This window comes from Lutra lutra, chromosome 7 (assembly GCF_902655055.1).
Source record: "Lutra lutra chromosome 7, mLutLut1.2, whole genome shotgun sequence".
NCBI classification, from domain to species: domain Eukaryota; kingdom Metazoa; phylum Chordata; class Mammalia; order Carnivora; family Mustelidae; genus Lutra; species Lutra lutra.
The window spans coordinates 61,401,510-61,420,929 of record NC_062284.1 but is presented as its reverse complement, the minus strand read 5'-3'; the positions used below and the strand labels follow the sequence as shown (position 1 = coordinate 61,420,929).

The following is a 19,420-nucleotide window of genomic DNA, read 5'->3' as shown; positions in this document are numbered from 1 at the left end:
TGTTCCTCCCATGCTCTCCAGTTTCCTGGCTCCCTTCCTCATACTCTGTGGTCCCATGGGAGCTGGGCCTGCCTTTCCAGCATCCCAAAGGCCTCCTGAGTGTCTTCAGGGTCTTCTCTAGACTGAGCCTTTCTCAGCCCGTCTGCATTCCGCCTTCTGGGAGGCAGGGTGCGCGGGGCACCGCATGGGCAAGGCTTGACGTGTGCCTGGCCTCCTGTAGCAGGCACATCAGTCCATTTGAGCTGCTTTTAAAAAATTCACAGACTAGGTAGGTAACAGACCAGAACCATTTATTTCTTACAGTTCTAGAGACTGGGAAGTCCACCATCAAGGTGCCACCAGATTCGGGGTCTGGTAAGAGCCGTCTTGCAGGTCGTGAGGGGAGCCCTCTGTCTCACTTGGTGGAAGGGGCTAGGTTGTTCTCTGGGGTTTCTGTAAGGGCTCCCCTCTCATCACCTAATCACCTCCCAATATCATCCCCTTAGCGTTAGCATTTCCATGTAGGACTCTGTGGGGGGGGGGGGGGGGGGGACACAAACATGCAGGGAGTCTGCTGACTACAGAAGGCCTAGCACAGGGGCCGGGACTGACCACTGATCTCCCTTTGCTCTGCAGCCCACAGCCTGAGCCTGGAGCACCCAGCCAGACCGGGGGGCTTCCCTGCTGAGCACACTGCTGAGGGCGTGCCCGGCCTGGCCGCCCCACTCAGGTAGGGCACCTGTGGATGTGGGGGGGGGGGGGGTCCTGAGCCCCATGATTGGCACAGCTGCATCCCTCTTAAGCCCAAGATCTGGAGACTCAGATCTGCCATAGTATGGGGTAACCCCCGTATTTGAAACCCTCAGCAATAGAAAATCCTAGCACCCACCCTCCCAATTGGGTATGAGCCTCTGCTCAGAATCCAGGCCCTGAGGGTCCTTTTCCTCACAGATTCCACGCCTGTCCCCGGACTTCATCACTGAGGGAGATGCCTGTGAGCACTCACAGCCAGCCACAACCCTTGGAGTTCCTGCAGGCTGAGGGCCCTGCCCAGGCACCTGCCCCCGGCTCACCCTCCCTTCCCTCCCCTGGCCAGGCCCAAGGTAAGGATACCCTGGGCGTCCACCCCGGCTCACTTCTTGGCCTCCTCTTCCTGTCCAAGACAGAAGATGGGTTGCTGGCTAGCCATATCTGGCCTGCACTCTGCCCTCTCTCCGGCTCTTCCCTGTTCCAACAGGAAAGGGGAACCTTACTATCCTCGAGCAGGCCAGAAATCAGGCTGTCACCCTTCACACACACCCTCACACAGACTCCCGCAGAGACAGACACCCCAGGTCAGACCCGAGGAGCGTTTCCAGCACCTCAGAAGGCGGCCATGGCTGTGGTCTCTGGCACACAGGCTCCACTTTCAAATCCAGAGAACATGTTGCTGAATGAATAGGCTTTGTCCCTGGATGGTGGCGTCTAAGGCTTCCAGGGCCCCCATTTTTTTCCACTGTGACACTAGCTACATGCCCTAGGCAGGGCCCAAGCATCAGTGGGCCAGAGCAAACAGGGGGAGTTGGGTCACAAGAACCTGTTCTCTCCCCTCTACCCTCTGCACACTACGTATAGTCAGTCTTGCAGCTGCCTGTCAGCCACAACCCCAGCACCAGCAGGAGGTGGAATGTTCTAAGGGAGGCCAAGCCCTAAGTTCACTCCGCCTTCCTATTCCCCCAACAGGTCAGGACCCTGAACTAAACCCTGAGGTGGCAACAAACCTCAGGGCTACCAACAAGGACAATCTCTAGGAGACCAGCCCGAGACTCTGCTACCAGGACCAAGGTCTGGAACAGATAGTTCCTTGTTAAGAGGCAGCCCTCACCCAAGACCACACAGCTTGCTGTAGGAGGTCACTCTCTCGTTCCTGTGGCTCCTCTGATCACAGGTGTGGCCACCCCTGCTGTGGGACCAGAAGCAGCCGTCTGATGGGGGGAGGAGGACAGGGGTGCCAGCTGCCACTGCCTGTGTGTCCACTCACCTGTGCAGGGCCAGGGTTCCCACAGCAGAACCCCCTGGGCCAAACAGGCCTCCCCACTGCTTAGAAAGGGTGGCCCCAACAGGGCACATGTGGTCTTCTCCTCAGGGGAAGTCCAGATGCACCTATTCGCTAGCTCTGGATGGGGTCTGGCAAGAGCTTTTTCAAACTAGTCCTTGTTATGTGTAACCACGAGCCTGGCATGATGTCACCTGTTCCCACCTCACATTTATATGAGCCTCTGTGATATATAAACCGCTTTATTTTACACAGTACAGTTACTCAAGGGATCTAGGGGAGAGGGGACCAGGGCTTTGAGCGCTTCCACAACTAGGATCCATACCGCTCTGGGCTCAAGCTATTGTCCCCCATGTCTACCTCGGGTGACCACAGGCCCTCTAAATGTTCTCTTTGCTTGAAGAGGGAGCCATCTCTGCCCTGAGGAGACCAGGCCCAGCCTTTCTAAGCCGCTCAGGCTCCCAGCCCATGTAGGGGACAAGGCTGCTGGTGGCTGTGGGGCCCGGTCTGGGTGGTGCTGGGCACATGGCCTGGCGAAGCCCCTCGGAGGGCAAGGGGGCCATGGCTAGGCCCTCTAGGCCCCAGGGGCTCTGGAACCGTGGGTAAGGAGTATCTGCCCCAACTCTTCCTGTCCACCAGGGTCTCCTGGGTGCGAGTCTGAGGGGCCCGAGGGGGGGCGGGGGGAAGCCCTGAGCCCGCCCCCCCACACCCTCACTGGGGTTGGTGGTGCCGGCGCTGTCGCCTCCGCAGCATGGCACCCCGCAGGGCCTCCAGCAGCTGCTCCCGGTTATTGCAGATGTTGTAGTGGGTCAGGCGGAGCAGCTTGTCTGCGTCCTCCAGGCTGTAGGTCAGCTTCGAGTAGTGGTAGGGAGAGTCGGAGGGAGACAGGTTCACCTCCCCAGCCACCTTCTCTGCTGGGGTCCGTGGGATGCCTGGGGGAGGTTGTGGAGCTGAGGCTGGGGGTCCCCTGGGGAGAGGCATGAAGGCCGGGCCGGGGGGACAAGGGGCTGGGGGCTCACCCGGGGCCGAATACTCCCGGAAGGAGTTGTCCACCAGAGGGAAGTGCAGCACCGCCGGGGCGTCGGGGCAGTCTGGGTCTAGGAACAAGTGGCACTCGCGAGGCTGGTGCTGTTCCTCAGGGCTGGGCGAGATGGGTGGGAATGGGATGCCCTGCTCCCCACACAGCCGGCCCAGAAGCTGCAGCTGCTGCACGGCAGGAAGAAGGGGGTCAGAGGGCGGGTCCTGTGGGGCTCCCCAGTGTCTCCAAGGCAGGGCCAGCTGAACAGGGAGGTCAGCTGAGACCCCTGGGACTAGGTGCCCAGATGCCAAATCCAACCCAGGCAGACCGCCAGGACCAGACCAGACTTTGGAAAGTGTTTGAACACTGAGCTCCACTGTGAGGGGCTGCTAACAACTCCCAGAAACTTTACTGGACGAATGAAAACTGACATCAGAGGGTTCCCGAGGTTCAGGACCAAATGGTGGGTGGCAGGGGACCCAAAGGGGTCCCAAAGGTAAGATACACTTAAAAACCTCTCCCTGTCACTCTAACTTCCCCTGGTGGTAAAATCATAGGATCCAGAATTCACGGGACGCCATTCACATGGTGTCTCCATCTCAGCCCCTAAGGGAACTAGGACCAGATACTGGACTTTAAGGTAGATGTCCCTGGAGGCAGGAGCCAGAATGTCAGGCCAGGCCCGTTGTCACCACTCCCTCCCACACCTGCCTCCCAGCCCACCTGAAAGGCTCCTTCGAGGTTGTAATCCAGCGACAGGACGAGGTCCACATCCCGCGTGGGCCGCAGAAGGGGTGGGAAGCTGGTGTTGATAAGGTAGCCAACATCCAGCAGACAAAGGTGAGGTTCAGCAGGTGTCAGCTGGTTGGGGAACCCATCCAGTTTGGTGGCTGGAATGATTAAGGGGATGGGGTGGAAAAGCAGCGGGCAGTGGTGCTAAGGGCACCAGACCCCTTGAGCCTAATGCTAGCTCTGTGCTGCTGGTAGAAGCCGACTCTGTCCTCTGGTCCCTGAGCTTTCCTGCCGGAGGCGCCCTGCCACTTCCCAAGACCAACCCCCCCAGAGGGGCCCTGGTTCCCAAAATAAGGAGAGGAAAAAAGCTTGCTGGTCTAGGCAGCCCAGCGAACTAAGCTCAAGAAGCTTGCGGCCCAGGGGTCGGAGGGTATCGATGTCTAGACCAGAGAGTCAAGGCCCAGGTGGCCATGGGCAGACCTTGGAGAGCTGGGACCAGGGAGAAAAGATACCTTTCCAGGTGGAAAAGTAAGGATCATGGAAATAGTCCTTATGGAAATGGAGGCCACGCAGGAAATTATGGGTGGCCTGGGCCAGTGGGCGCCGTGTCAGAAGATCAGTGAAAAACTCTGCAATCCTTCCGGTCCCCGTGGGAGGCTCTTCTATCTTCAGAAGAGGGACCTGCTCCTTGTCTGCAGTCAAGAAAGGGGAAAGTGGAACGTCTTTTAGGGAATGGGGACCCCTGAAATTTTACCCCAGTTTCCATGGACTCCCAAAGGCCAGCCCACCATGCCCCCGCCACCCCAGTGGCTGCGTCTCCAGCTCCTTCCAAGAAGCCCAGGCACCTACCCCGGCTGGCCTGATCCTGTGCCCAGCGGTCCCAGAACTGGCTGGGCTCTGAGGCCCAGTATAAGCTGTCCTGGAGGTTGGCTGCATACAGATTGCTCCAGATACCTGAGAGAGGGACACAAGGGCGACAGTCCCCCGCCCCATCACAACCTAGACCAGGAAACGGCCCCGTGACTGAGCCGAGAGGTGGAGGCTTGCCATCTGCCCTGGGCCCCTTCTCCCCACTACCCCAGCTTCCCAAACCTGCCAGGCCCCACCCTCACCTTCGAGGAAGCAGATTCGGGACTCAGGAAGTTGCTTGGTCAGGCGCCCCATGAAGAACTCAGAGCCGAAAAGCTCAGAGGGGATGAAGGCACCATACTTGGGAAAGCCAACCTCATACGGGGAGAACTCGCACCACTCTGTGGGAGATGACACAGCCTCACCGTGGGGATCAGAACCCCCGCACCCTCCAACACCACAGCCTTCACATCGGGGCAGCCTGGTGACCCAGAGGCTCAGACTGGTTGCAGGCACCCTGCGCATGAGTTAACTCTGGTAGGATGACAGTCTCTGGCAAGCGTGAGACCTGGCCCTGAAGGGGGGGATCGAAACACCCACCTTCTACACACAGGCCCAGCTCCCGCCGCAACCCTGCTGGCCAACCCTGCTGGCCACAAGGGCACCACTCTCACTGCTCACCTCCAAATTCAAAGGTGGTCAGGCCCTTCTCCTTGGTGTTAAGGGCACAGTAGATGGGCAGAGGGTTCTGGCCCCGACTCAGGGCCTCCCGCTGGTCTGAGAGTGTGCGGTCACAGGGCTGGTGGAAGGAGAGGATTCGAGCCTCAAGCTGTGGCTTTCTGGGGCCCGAGACCTTTGCCCGCCCTGCTGCCCGGGGCCGCTCCCCATCTCCCAGCTGTGCCCTGGCCATGCCCCTCCCCGCACCTCCTCGTGCAGCAGGCCCTCACTGATGAGGGCCCACAGGTTGGTGAAGCAGGACGGGTGGCCCAGGCGGGCCCGCTCAGCCAGTTCCTGCTGGTACCGCTGCAGCTGGCTGGGGGCAAGCACGCCCAACTTGCTCTTGGTCACCTGTGTCTTCAGGGACTCGGTGGGTCCCGCCAGGTCCTTCTGAGACCATTCTGGGTCCTCATAGAGGTTGGTCAAAGCCCTGGGAAAAGCCAAAGCCAGGGGGTCACTGCACACCGTGCGCTCTCTATCCCAGTCCAGCAGGCACCTTCCGACAGTCCTGCTACGTGGGTCTCCCTCCAGCACATCCTTTCTCCCTTCTCTCCCAGCTGGGTCAGAGGCACCCATGGGGTCTAGAAGAGCCCCCCCACCCCCCAACTCCTGCACTGCACCTGCTGCCAGCTCACCAGGTGGAGCCTGAGGCCCCTGTGATGTAGCAGACACAATCCAAGAGCCCCAGCTCCCTCAGTCCGGCCAGCTGCCCGTAGAGGGACAACATTGCCCGGATCCCACCGCCGGTGGCCATGACAGCGACCACGGGGACCTGGAAGAGAGCATGGCCAGGCCAGTCAAGACCTGAGCCAGGCTCTTGGAACCAGTTCTGGTCAGGCAGGCCTGCTGAGGAGGATCTAATCAGAAGTAGCCTCTCAAGGATTGGATTTATCTGGTTTTAAGAACTCCAGTACAACTGGACAAGTTCCAGGCCTCACCTCCTCACCCCTAGCCCCTGAGGAGTCTGGTGACCACTTTGTGGAAGCCCCACAGCCACCTCAAAAGTATCCCACACAGCCACCCCTTTCCCTCTTGACAGGAGATGCCCCAAGCTGATGTGAGCCTCCAGGGGCTCCCCCAGGCCCACAGGCAGCCCTCAGGCTGCATGTCCCACTGACTGGGCAGATTAGACCCAAGTCCCAAAACCTGGACCAGGCCGAGAATCAAGAAACAAGGAGAAGGAAAGCGGTTTACAGCTCCAGGTGCCCGGTGCGATGCTCTGCTGCGTTGATAGGGAAGCAGCGCAGGGGCAGGCACACAGGAGGTGGGCCGAGCTCTGCTCTGCTGAAGAAACAAGCCCTCGGCTCTGTGACTGCCCAGCCTGCCCAGTACACATGGCCCACAGACCTCGTCTTCCTGCAGGTCATCATCCAGTTGCAGGGCCTGCTTTAGGGCTCTGGCCACCAGCTGCTTCCTCCTGCTCAGGAAGGCCTGCTCCTCCGCACAGAGGCCACAGCCCAGGCGCACCGCAAGCTCCCTTGGTCTAGGGGGGTAAGGAAGGGGCTAGGAGGCAGCTCCCCGCCTTGTCACAGACAAGGAAGCCGGGTCTGCCTCCCCTGAGAAACCAACTGCCAACTCTCACCCCTCTCCCCAGCCCTCACCCCTGCCTGGCCTGAAGCCTGAGGTGTATGGCTGTGAGGGGGAAAAGGTGGACCCGGACCCCTACAGGACCACAGGAAGGCAACAAAGTGGATTCGCAGGACCAGAAATGCTGGGGTCCCAGGCTGCATGGAGCCCCCTGGGTGGGTCCCACCACCACAGATCTACCCCACCCTGAGCTTTGCTCCTTTGCCCACCCAAAAATGACTCCAAGAGATAAGAAACAGTGCTCCTACCTCTTCAAGGTGAAAAGCTAGTCTTCCAGGTGTGTGAGGAAGGGCCCAGGTTGGGGGACTCCTCTTGTCTCGTGAACGTTAGCTAAGGTCCACCCACAACAGCTGCCACCCAAAGGGAGCGTGATTTCTCTCCTCTGGCAGCTCCCTTGCGCTCTCTCTGCCTCAGTCTCAAGCTTAGGTAACCCCCCACCCCCGCCCTCTCCCAGCCAGCTCTCACCCTTCTTTTCTCAGCTCCACCCTCATCAGGGGCTCCTGGAAACCATAAACACCAGTCACAAAAGTTGGCCACCACGTTTCTTTCACCCCAGCCCAAGTCACACCCTATGATGCCCCCTGTGTTCCCTTGGGCCTCTGGCCATCTCCATGGGGGCAAGGCCTGAGGCTTGAAGGCAGGGTTGCTCAGAAGACCCCTCTCCCCAGAGCCTGGCCCAAAGCCCGCAGCTCCTACTACAGTGGGCCAGCCCCGCAAGCCTAGGGCCCGGCCCATGCTCCTGGCATTCTTCCTCTGGTGATCAAGTACCTGGGATGTAGGGAAGACAAGCCTCACTACTTGGCCGGAGGGCAAGGCGCTTAGGGGCACCTTCAGTTGCTCTTGAGGGGCACCCTGCAGGGGAGATGAAAGAAGACCTCAGAAGACCCTTTGGTTCCAGCAAGGACCTCGCCCATTGCCCCCAGGGAGTAACAAAGCAGCTGGAAGAGGGGGAGGAGGCCATCGACCCCACCCTCTTCTCAGGATGCCTGATTCTGCTAGAGAGTGATGGGGCAAGGGGCTCAGCACGAGCAGAGGGGCCGGCTAGGAGCAAGCAGGGAGGGAAGAGGGAGGAAGACCCCGCAGGCCCTGCCCCATATGAGGGAGCCACACACTACCTGCAGAAGAATACCCAGCTCCTGCTCCCAGCAGGCCGGGCAATGGAAGCAGACGGGGCCAGCACCTCCGGAGGCCTCCTGTTGACCCTCACAGGACCCAGGAACCACAAGCTGAACTCTGCCCTCAGACTCTGGAAACAGGAACCAGAGCAGAGATGCTGCAAGTGAGATCTTGGCCCTCAGAGGCCCAAGGCTGTCTCTCGTAAGGGGCCTGAGGGCCACTTCCATCCCCCCACCGCAAGGGAAGACTGGCATAGGACCAGGCTGGGCGATGGGGCCCCCACCATACCCCCTCTGCGGACTAAGGGACATACTCAAGTCCTGGGGAGCCCCAGCATGGATCTGTCCCTCACCTCTACTGCTGTCTATGAGAGCTGAGGGCAGCTAATGGAAGGTCCCTTCCAGGGTCCTCTTAGGGGAAGACAAGGACAGAGGGCTGGGGGCTATCCTAGTAGGTAGAGACTTACGTTTCTGATCCCCTGCCTCCTCCAGTCGAACATGCAAGCAGGAGAGCTCCCGGGCCTGAGTCATTAAGAAAGCCCCTTAGACTCGACCCCCTCCCTGCTAGAGGCCCCCACCCTCCCAGTACCCTGGTTTTGGTCCTCAGCACCTTATTACATTGGCCCCGAGTCACCAAACATGTGCTTGAGCTTGTAGTCTCTTGAAGAACTGAAATCCCACGGCCTCCCCAACTCCGCTCAACCCGAGTCCCCAATGGGGGCCCAAGCTTCGGGCCCAGGAAAGAGGGCCTGAGGGAGGGGTTCTGCACTCACCACCAGGATGCCATTACTGACGAGCTGCTCAGCACAGTCTGTCCTGGAAAGAGCCCCCAATGATAAGCCCAGCTTTCTAGGTTCTCACCCTTCAAGGAGGACAAGACATCCCCCGACCATCACTGGAGGTCTCCCAGGGAAAGGTGTCAGCTCTGCGTGTCCTGGGCTCTGTCCTTCCCCCAAAAGAAACACTCCCACCCAGGAATCACCCCATCGCTCCTGACTCACAGTCTCTGCAGCCGAAATTCAACTTCTAGCCGCTCCTCACCCTGGAGAAATAAAGGGGCAAGTTAGAAAGGGAGAGGAGTGTGTGTATAGATTTTAATGCAGATGCCAGCTGGGGCTCCTCGGGCCCCAAAGGTGGGGAGAACCAATGTCCATCTCCAAGTTGCTCTGTCCACCTTCTCTGGGGGGCTCCTAGAAAGCTGTTCTTGGCTTAAGGGCCAAGAAAGAGGGCCGGAGATGGGACTGTTCCTCAGTGACAGCAGGTCCTGGCTGACTATGGCCTTTGAGATGCCAGGGAGCCTAGACCACTCACTGGAGAAGAGGGCCATGTGCCCAGCTCTCCTCCCTGGGCGGAACCCCACCGCTACCCTGTGCACAGCCTTGCCTGAGGGTTCAGTGAGAAGCTCTCTCGGCGAAAGTCCCCAGCCTGCAAAGTCCCCAAGTCAAACAGCACTGACAACATGGGGTCATCACTGGTCAGAAGGTCCTGGTCAAAGACTTGCAGCTGCAAGACATTCTGGAAAGGAAGAGAGTGAGCAGCTGCAGGAAGGAGGAGTGGAGTAGGAAGGTGAGCGGTTCAGAGCGTGGAACAAGGGCTGGCAGGGACAGTGGGCCCACCTTGAGCTGGCTGTGGATTCGAAAGCGAAAGCTCTGATTCCAGATGGGGTTTCTGCTGTTCTTGACCGTGCGTGTCTGGAGCCTGTGGCTAGAGGCTGTGGGCAGCCACAGACTCACATAGCAGTCAGAGGGGGTCACTGTGGGAAGGGGGAACAAGTGCCTGCTAATGGCCAAGAGTCCAACCCAGCCCAGCTGCCCAGAGTCCATGACCTTCCATCACAAGCAGCCCCCGGAGGCCAAGACCCATGAAATGGGGCTGGGTCAGGAGGCAGGAGGAGAGGCTGAGGGCCTACCTGACATTCGACCTAGTACCTCCTCTTGGCACCCTCTCTTGGACTTCCTGCACCCCCAGCCCTGAAGTCTTCCCACTGGCCCTGTCCAACTGTGAACCCAGCTACAATGCCACTGTCCTCCCTGGGCCCAACACTCACCTAGATCCTTTGAGGGCAGGCCATGGGCCTGCAGGACACGAACGGTGAGCAAGCAGGTCCCAGGAATCTTTGCCTGCAGAGTGGGGAGAGGACAGGCTTGCTGCAGGCTGCTGTGCCTGAAGGAGACGAGGGTCAAAGAAGAGGCCAGGGTAACCCCTCCAAGACTAATCATGACCCAAAGGGACTGGCCCTGCCCAGCCACACGGCTGTTCTGCACCCCATCAGAGCCCTGAAAGGGAAGGCGGCTATGGTAGCAGCTACCTACCAACACTTACACAACACTCGGGGCCGGTGCTGGTCCAAGGGCTTTATGTATATTCATTTGTTTAATCACACAACTGCCCTACGTGTAGGGACTACTTATTATAACCAGTCCCACAAGGAAACAGAAGCACAGAAAGGCTAGTCACTTGCGTGAGGTCCAGGGCCAGGATAGACCAGGCTGGCTTAACTCAAGCTCTCTATCCCACACTCATCTGCTTCCAGTTCCTGCTATAGTGTCTTCCAGTCTCTTGACCCCACAGCTAACACATCCCAGCTAACCCCTACTAAGTGGCCTGGAGGCTGGCCTTGGGTAGCAGGAGGCCTGGGGGAATAGGAGGCTCCAGAGAGAGGGGAAGAAGCATGTTAAGACCCAGCCTGGCCTTGGGCCCCCTCGTGGGGCCGCTCCCCTAGTTAAGCAGCTAAATGGAGGCATGCTCCAGGTAAGCAAACCCTCTCTTTGGAGAAACAGAAATGAAGAACACAGACTTGGTTTTCAGACAGCCTCTCCACCCCTGGCCAGGAATCATTTCTGGAAATGGACCCTCTGCTTGAGTAGGAACAGCAGTTAGCAGCTCCCACGTCCCACAGGTTTTCAAGTCCTCCAGGGGCTACAGGGTTGGGCGAAAGAGGGTCCCCAGGTGGGTCCTTCCAAACCCATGAACGTGGATCTGGGGATATAAACCACGGCAAGTGTGCCAGGGAAGCCTGTACCGGCTATTCCTTTTGGCCTCAGAAGGGTCCTGAAGGATGCAGTCCAGGAGCAGAGCTGGGGAAACACATCTGGCAGTGTCCACCCTGGAGCCCCCACGGTCCAAGCCTGGGAGAACCCACTTCCTGGGAGCCTGGGTTCTCAGGACCCAAACCCACAGGGCCAGGGAACTCTGCCTGGAGCCCATCGCTAGGGCAGGACACCTTCATCCGACTCTGGCATCCCCCACCGACTCCCTTCTCCACACCTGGAGACACCCACAGCTCCCAGTAAGAAATAGCATTAAGGCTGGAGGCACCTGGGTGACTCAGTTAAGCATCCAACTCTTTATTTCAGCTCAGGTGAGGACTAGCCACGGGCCCCCACAAGTCGGGCCCCACGCATCAGGCTCCGAGCTCAGTGGGGAGTCAGCTGGAGATTCTCTCCTTCTGCACCCTCTCTACCCCCGGCTCCACATGCGTACTCTCTCTCAAATCAACAAACCTTTAAAAATTATATATATAAATAAAAATTAAAGAAGAAATAGTATTAACCAGGCCCCAGGAGGACCAAGGGTCAGAGTAAGGGCCTAGCGCCCTAACAGGTCTTACCAGAGCCATGAGGCTGGCTGTTCTCAAGGGCCACAAATGGCAGGCAGTGGATGCAGGACCGAGGACTGCTGGCTTTTTAACCCAGAGCCAGTGATGTACCAGCTGGCCCCAAGCTCCTCCCTGATCCCTCCCAACTGCTTCCACTCCACCCAAGCCTCACACCCACTCCACGACAAGCTACCCGCCAAGGAAACGAGGGACCTTAAACCTATGCGGACTCAGACACCCCCGTGATGGGGGCTTACCACCCATGAAGACCCGTTCCCTCCAGCCATCGCAATCAGCGCCAACCCCACCCACCCCTGCTCTCGTGCCCGCACCTAGAAGGGCCACTGATGTCTAGAAAGCAGGGAGCAGGCCCGGGGCAGCAGCGAGTGGAAGAGCCTCGTCCCCTGTCACAGGGTCTTTCACAACCTTCAGTGCCAGTAGGACAGGAATGCCCGGTCCTGACTGAAGCACTTGGCCAACCTCAGTGCCTCAGGCCCGTCACAACCCAGCAGGGGTGTGGTTTACTCCATGCAGCCTTCCCAAGCCTCGCATGGCTGCCTCCGCCCTTGGAGCCGAGTGGCCAGGATGATGAGGCCTCCAGGTAGCATTCAGGGATGGGGGCTCTTCCAGGTCTGGGTGGCTGCAGGGAGGGAGGGGGTCTGAGTGCAGGGACCCCTGCGGAGGTGGAGGGCAGGGGTTTCTGTCCCCTACCTGTCCTTGTTGTGGGAGAAGCAGGAGTGTCCCTGGGGGCTTCAAACCCCACCAGCTGCCCTGGAGCCGAAGGACAGCCAACAAGGCAGAGTAAAGCTCAGCGCGGCTTCACGGGCCGAGTCAGTGAGGTGCGCTCGCCCTGAGAGTGGTTGTGATGGCTATCACAGAGAGAGGGGTCTTGGGAGCTGAGAGCCCCTCAGGCTCAGGTCTGAAACCGGCCTTCAGCCGCCATCCGAGTAACCCTGAAATGTTTACCTGAACCTTCCAGCCCTCACCAGACCATAGAAGGCACCTTCAAGAGGGAGTCTCAGCACGTGTAAATCAGTCATCTTTTATTGCACATTTCCCTCCATGCCAGCCCTTATGGTCCCTAAGGCGCTCTCTCTGAGCCTCCCAACACCCCGTGGGGAAGGAAGCAACCTTCTGTCTTACAGACAGGACTCCAGTGCTCCGAGGCGATCAGCTGCCCAAGGTCACGGGGCCAGCGAGAGGTGACACCACACCTGAAGCCCCACGCCTCCCCCAGGGACAAGCTGCTGCCTCACCTGTGTGGCAACTTCCTGGGAGCCCACACCCAGACCTGTCTGGCACCTCCTGGACCTCCAGGTCACTTCCCCAAGTCCTCCATCACTGATCCCAAGCTGAGCTAGGCCAGCAGCCAGCACATTGACTCTGGGTTGCCTCTGGAAGTGACCTGGCCAGGGAGGGACATGACCTTTTCCCCCAGTTGGCAATGTAGGCAGTGTTCAGCAGGGCTCCATCAGTCGAGACCCGAGGCCTTAGTAAGGGAGTCAAGCAGCTGGAAGTAACTGTACTTAAGGTCATACTCCATGTCATACCAGTAGTTCACTGTGGACAAAATGGAGACCCTTGCACAAAGGTCCCCCTCTGAACTACCTGCCACCCTGACCCACCGCCCAGCTGCCCTGCTGGGCCGGCTCCTCACCCGCAATGCAGCCGTGGGACTGCTGCACATGGTGGAACCACAGGGCCGGCAGGTAGAGCATCTCACCGGCCTGCACTGTGCAGCAAAGGGCCCGGGCCTGACTGTAACTGGGGTACCGGGCCAGATCCGGAGCCAGTGGGTCCAGTGGGATCCAGGGTACCTGGGGACACAACGGATGCCGGGGAGCAGGTCCAAAGCCCCCAGGCCCTGCAGCTCTGTCCCGTCCAAAGGTAAAGCCCACGAGCCCGGCCCTGTTCAGCACTGGGAGGGCCCCAACTTAGGGATCTTTCAGAGTCAGATGCCATCTCCCCAGCTCCATTGTGCCTGCTCCTCAGAGACCAGTCTCTGACCCTTCCCTCTCCCCAGGGCCCAGGAACAAGGCAGACACCTTCTCCATGGCTTCTTCATCCACTATCTCAAAGGAGTCCTCTTCAGTTAGCTGGTAGGTCGCTGGTGTGTACAGCTCTGAAACCAGAGAAAGGTGTGGGGACACTCGAATGGCTGCGGCTTCTCAGTTCCTCCCACTTGCTCCCTGAGTACAACTGAAACACGGCATCCACACCTCAGGCCTGGCGCACCAGCCCGCCCAGGGCCCTCACTGGCCTCCCTCTACCTTGGCCCCCGGCTCTCCAGCCCCTGCAGGTAGAGTCCCATACCATAGGGGATGAAGGGCCGGTCGCTGGGTGGGTGTAGCAGGAATCGTTTCTCCCCTGAGACCACACAGTAGAGGTTCTCGTAGTGGTCCTTATGTACTGCCAATGCAAAGAAGGCCCAGTGGGCAAGGTTATGAGGGTCAGGGCACAGGAGGAGCCAAATAATCACATTCAGGGCCCTGCCCCCAAGACAGATGTGACAGATGGTCTAAAAGAAGAGCACAAGGGAGGCTCAAGGGGATGGTGAGGATCTGGGCAAGCATTCGGGTTTCAGATCTCAGCCCAGCAGGGACCTGATGCTCACCGGGGCTCATCTCTACCAAGAGGGGAATTCAAGCAAACAGGGCTCTTCTGAGTTCACCCCTGACCTATCTGGCCTTTGGTGGGCTTTCTAGAGACCTAGAAGAAACCATGCCCTCTGCTGCCAGTGCCATGGGACCTTCCCCGGCCTGAGCTATCGGGAGGCCCTCTGTCATGTCGAAACCCCAGAATCCGGGTAGAAATCCTGGAGAGAATAGTCAGTCTAACTTCCATCCAGACCCAACCTTCCACTCTTGGCCTCCTCTTCCCTCCTCCCCCACCTCTGTATCCCTTTGACACCTACAAGACGTCACTGCAGCCGCCTCCCCCAGCCAGAAGTTCACAGCATCAGGCATCTTTCCTGCAGGTTGGAGGTAAGAGAGCGAGTTAGGAGGGGCTGTCCTCCAAGACCAGGCTGGGAATAACCACCATACGGTGATACTGGCCCAGAGCCTGGAGGGGGGACCAGAGACTCAGAGGGAGAAAACAGAGGAGGGTGAATTCCAAGAGGGGCCTCCTCCCCTGGGGCACAAAAGGAGGATAGCAATGTTCAGTTGCTCAATTCAAAGTCACGGCCTGGAAACTTAGGTGTTTAGTGCACAGAACCCAACCCTGAGGGACCAAGAGTGTGGGCCAAGTCATCACCCAAGGGAGAGGCTGCAAGCAGAGCTGACTCCTTCCTCCCCATTTCTTCCCTGCCTGGCCGACATCTTCACTCACCCAATGCCTCAGAGGCCCAGGGCACATGGGACTCGAGATCAGGCAGCAGCTGGGGCAGCTCGGTGGGCAGGTTGGAGCACTGCTTCTGCACGTAGAGGACCCCCGGGTGTCGGGCCTGGCCCTCTAGCACATCCAACACGTGGCTCAGGGGCAGGCGGCGCTCAGCTGGCATCACAAAGCGGTCCCCTCGGACGGCATCGGCATAGCCATCGGGGGTCACAGCCACGCTCACCTCTGTGGAGCCCACTGTGGCTCTGGAGGAGAGGACTTTCAGCTGCACCCAAATACCACTAAGTACCACCCAACACCCCCTAGGGCAGCCCCCACCTGAGATAGGGGAAGGACCACTTCCACAGAGCTGGCCAGTGCTGCAGGGCATTACGGATGATGCAGGGCCTATTGGGGCAGACCCAGTCGCGGTAGAAGTGGAGCGGAGTCGGGGGCTCGTCCAGGTAGGGCACGGCAGGAGGCACGCTGAGCTCTGAGAAAAAGAGGTGGAGGGGGGCTGAAGACGAGAGCACCCAGCTACTGCCCCTGCCTCTACGGGGCACATTGTCACCACTGGATGATGCCCATTGATGATCAAGGGACCCTGTACAACCAGGAACTGATGAAAGAGGGAACTTTAAGGGAGAAAGTGTGAAGCACCCACAAACACACCAAGATGCAGCCCTCAGAGTCCACAGAGCCGGAGGCTGCTGCTCAGCCCCAAACCCAACCCCTCCTCGAGACCACGTCCAGCCCCATATAGTGACCCCTCGGCTTTCCCATTCTGCAGTGCCCAACCCCCACACAGCCATGAGAGCAGGCAGCCATTTCAGGTGGAGCAGGGAGCTCCAGAATGAGCAGAGCTGAGTTCCCAAGGCCACAGACTGGTGTGAGTGAGTCGAGACTCTGGAAAGCACCCTCCCCGCAGTGATATATTCACTGAGCACCTAGAATGTACTCAGTGCTTGGTTTGGCCTATATGGAGGTATCAAGGGAGGATCCTACTGTCATCCCAAGAAGATTACAACCCAACTGGGGAGACAGGCTGCCCCATGAAACCCTAAGAGGAAGAGTTAAGGGCTGAACTGTGTTTCTGATCTTACCCAACGGCATCACCACCCTCAGACACCCCACGCTACCTTGTGCATTTAGGCAGGTCGAGCAGGACGCCACCTGCGCAGATGTCTCTAGTGGCCCTGCCTCACTACTCACAGACCTGCTCTTCTCAGCTCTTCCTTCTCCCTCACTCTGGTCACCCTACGGGTGGTCCTGAAGTTCTACTGATGCCACCTCCTCTGTCTCTCCAACCACCCCCACCTCCCCTCTGCTGCTATCTACATTCAGACCACCTCCTTGGGTCCTCAAATGTCACTTCAGTGAGGCTTCCTTCCCTGGCAACCCTTTTAAATTGGAACCTGTCCCAAACAATCCTACACCCCTTCCCTTTTTCTTTTCTCTCCTTTTTTCATCACCACGTAACACACTACGCACCTCCCTTAGCAAAACTGTTTATTGGTCTCTCTTGCTAAAATAGAACGTAAGCTCCACAAGGACAGGGATGCAAGTCTCACTTGCTGGTGTATCCCCAGGTCCTAGAATGGTCCCTAACACACAGCAGGTGCTCAGCAAATGTTGGCTTAGTGGTTGAAACAGAGTCTCCAACATCTCCTCGCTGGCTGTTTGCTGCAGTCAACTAACTGGTTTCCTTGGCTTAATTCTACTCCTTCACGAAGCACCCCTCACCCTGGCCCTAGTCATCTTCCTAAAATACAATCTCATCCTGTCATACCCCTCGTTTAAAAAAAAAATGCTTTGATGGTTTACAAATTATAGTCCATCCTGGCATGCATTCAAGGTGATACATGATCAGGCCCAACCTACTTTTCCAGTCTGGTTTCCTCCTGTCTGGTGCCAGCCCCTTACCACACTCTCAGGTGGAGCCAAACTTTGTTCCTGCTGCTCACTCAGACTGGAATGCCTTTTTCCTAGCTTCTACAGAGACCACACGGGGCTTCACTTTTTAGTTTCATCCGTGAGATCTAGCCTGAATGTCTTGGCCCCAGTGGGCGGCCACTGCACTAATTTTCTCTCTGAGGTCATTCCCTATCTCTTATGTCAGCCTCCACACCAAAGCAAAGTCATCTTTGCTTTGCGGGCAGAAAGTAAATGTCTTTAGATCAAAAATTGGAACTGAGTGGGAAGACCCTCGCAGGCCCAAGAAAACTGAAAAGGATAAGAGCTGGCACATGCGATTGCTTCACTGTCTAGAGAGGTAAGATGGAACCTGCCAAGCAGAAAAGGGAGCAAGGGGGGCGGGGGGCAGAGACACTGGCCCAGGGTCTTCCCAGTTAGGCCGTCCCATCAAAGCAGGCACGTTGGGAAGGTGATTTGGGGGGGGGGGGGCCTCTGTAAATCTCCCTATTGTTCTCACTGAGATTCTTAAATCTTATTCTTAAATTCTTAAATTTTTTTTTTAACCTTTTGTATTTTCTGCAATTATTTCAGTTTTACTACCTCCAGTTAAAAGACTTCCTGTAGAGAATGGCTACTGCTCCCTGCTGAGGCTTCGATGTGAGAGAATTTCAAAAGGAATTCAAACAATTCCTTTGGTCTAACAGTTCTTCTATTTAAACTTTAACCAACAAAATACACACGTGCAGAAAGCCTGCTTCAGCCACACTGGCCTTATCACCGTTCCGTGAACACATGAGGCACGGTCCCACCTCAGGGCATCCGTCCCAGTGCCCTCTACATGCAAGACCCTTCTCTGATGTCTGAGCAGCTCACTTCCTTCCCCGCCCTTTGTCAAGCCTGTGCTCAAATGTCGCTTTATCTAGGCTTACCCACCATGACTATCTTTTTTAAAATTGGAACCTGCGCCCCCCCATACCTGGCCTGAGACCTCTTATTCCGCTTTACTTTTTTACCCACAACACTGATCCATCTCTTCTACTGTATAATTAACTCATTTAGTGTGTCTAGGATTGTTTCCTCACCTGGAATGTAAGGTCCACCAGGGCAAAAATTTGTTTTATTCAGTGACGTATTCTAAATATATTGTTCAGAGCCTCACACATTGAGGTGCTTAGTACTGAGGGGCTCAAAATATTCGTGGCAACATTAGTGAAAAGAAACACTGCAAATGACCTAAATGCCTATCAATACTAGGCTGATTCAGTGAATTACCACACTAGTACACAGGAGTGAAAAAGACTGAGAAAGAAGGATATACGACGATCTTCAGGATACTTAGTGCAGAAAATTGTGTTTAGCAGGCTACCACTTGTATACAGAAGGAGCTATATAGGCGTGTGTGTGTATAGATATAAACTGAGTATTTCTGGAAGGATGCAAACTGGAGCCTAAAATGGGAGGTATCCTTTCATTATAAATCCTTTTTTTTTTTAGCCACGTGCACGTGTTGCTAATTAATGGTAAAACAGAAATGGGAGGGAAGAAATTAAGGAGAGAGAAAAACAAAAAAACAAGCAGGGTCAAAGCCAATGATTACTTATACAGCTGCCTACAATTCTCCCAAAGCTCTGCACCAGCTCGTAGAAGTCTGTTCCAGAATAAAGAGTTCCAGCAAAGGGTTCAGAAAGGGAGGGCGCCTGGGTGGCTCAGTGGGTTAAGCCGCTGCCTTCGGCTCAGGTCATGATCTCAGGGTCCTGGAATCGAGGCCCGCATCGGGCTCTCTGCTCAGCAGGGAGCCTGCTTCCCTCTCTCTCTCTCTCTCTCTCTGCCTGCCTCTCCGTCTACTTGTGATCTCTCTCTGTCGAATAAATAAATAAAATCTTTAAAAAAAAAAAAAAAGAAAGGGAGCATCCGACCACCTTAAGACAGCGATAGGAAAGGCTGGGAAGGGCAACAACAGACCGCCCCATTACTCAGGACCGGCTGACTGTGGGAAACACACCAGTGGGAAAACTGGCCCGGGCCTTGGGGGTAGGGCGAAGAGTCACCCCAGAAAGCCACGAGGACACTGGAGCAGGGGAGCTGAGGACTAAGCACTGGGGCGAGGGCAGGGGTGGAACAGAAGAGTGATCCGAGAGGGGCCGACAACGAGTCAGGTGCACGAGCTCCTGCGCTCCTTGAGGACACGAACTCACGGGAACCGTGGTGTCGGTGGCCCAGGAGGGTCAGGGCGCTCCCGACTCGGGACCCCGGTTCCCCGCATGCCCAAGGTCCCGCACGCGTCGTGAGGCTGCCCGGCGGTCTAGGCGAGGCCGCCGCAGCCTCTGCGTAAACCCACTCACCCCTTGCGGCGGCCGGGAATTCTCGTAACTCCCTCCGCACAGCGTCCAAAGCCGCCTCCGCCATCACGCCGCCGCCGCAGCAAGGCCACGCGTCCGCCCCCTGAAGACTCCGCCCCGAGAGGCCCCGCCCCACCGGGCCCGCCCCCAGCCGCTGAGCCCCGGCCCCCGCCCTCAGCGCGCCCTGATTCGGCTAACCCCACCGCCTGTGAAAAGCCC

The 19,420-nt window shown here is 57.5% G+C and overlaps 2 protein-coding genes across 9 annotated transcripts in view; one reads left to right on the top strand and one right to left on the bottom strand.

The window, feature by feature from the left end:
• Positions 1-6,009, top strand: part of SPTBN5 (spectrin beta, non-erythrocytic 5) — a 43,099-nt gene extending 37,090 nt beyond the window's left edge. Inside the window, exons 61-64 of the mRNA XM_047736809.1 lie at positions 304-354; positions 616-709; positions 931-1,082; positions 5,888-6,009. Coding sequence (XP_047592765.1) covers positions 304-354; positions 616-709; positions 931-1,082; positions 5,888-5,979 — 389 coding nt within the window. The 3' untranslated portion in view covers positions 5,980-6,009. The remainder of the gene's footprint in view (positions 1-303; positions 355-615; positions 710-930; positions 1,083-5,887) is intronic.
• Positions 274-19,338, bottom strand: LOC125104288 (bifunctional peptidase and (3S)-lysyl hydroxylase JMJD7). Of its 8 annotated transcripts, none has more exons than XM_047736837.1 (25): positions 19,205-19,338; positions 15,288-15,441; positions 14,961-15,214; positions 14,545-14,601; positions 13,944-14,039; positions 13,676-13,752; positions 10,080-10,152; positions 9,649-9,785; positions 9,416-9,547; positions 9,034-9,074; positions 8,806-8,848; positions 8,500-8,554; positions 8,033-8,163; positions 7,686-7,769; positions 7,383-7,417; positions 6,678-6,813; positions 5,966-6,102; positions 5,538-5,760; positions 5,295-5,412; positions 4,877-5,014; positions 4,614-4,718; positions 4,277-4,456; positions 3,756-3,922; positions 3,034-3,220; positions 274-2,946 (listed from the first exon to the last, which is right to left on the bottom strand). In XM_047736837.1, the coding sequence occupies exons 1-25, from the start codon at positions 19,266-19,268 to the stop codon at positions 2,726-2,728; spliced, it is 3,045 nt and encodes a 1,014-aa protein (XP_047592793.1). In that variant the 5' UTR covers positions 19,269-19,338; the 3' UTR covers positions 274-2,725. The 8 variants fall into 8 exon arrangements, with proteins under 8 accessions (XP_047592793.1, XP_047592794.1, XP_047592795.1 ...); XM_047736838.1 differs by having other exon boundaries at positions 3,034-3,217; XM_047736839.1 differs by having other exon boundaries at positions 14,961-15,206; positions 19,205-19,319.
• Positions 19,339-19,420: the final 82 nt, after the last annotated feature.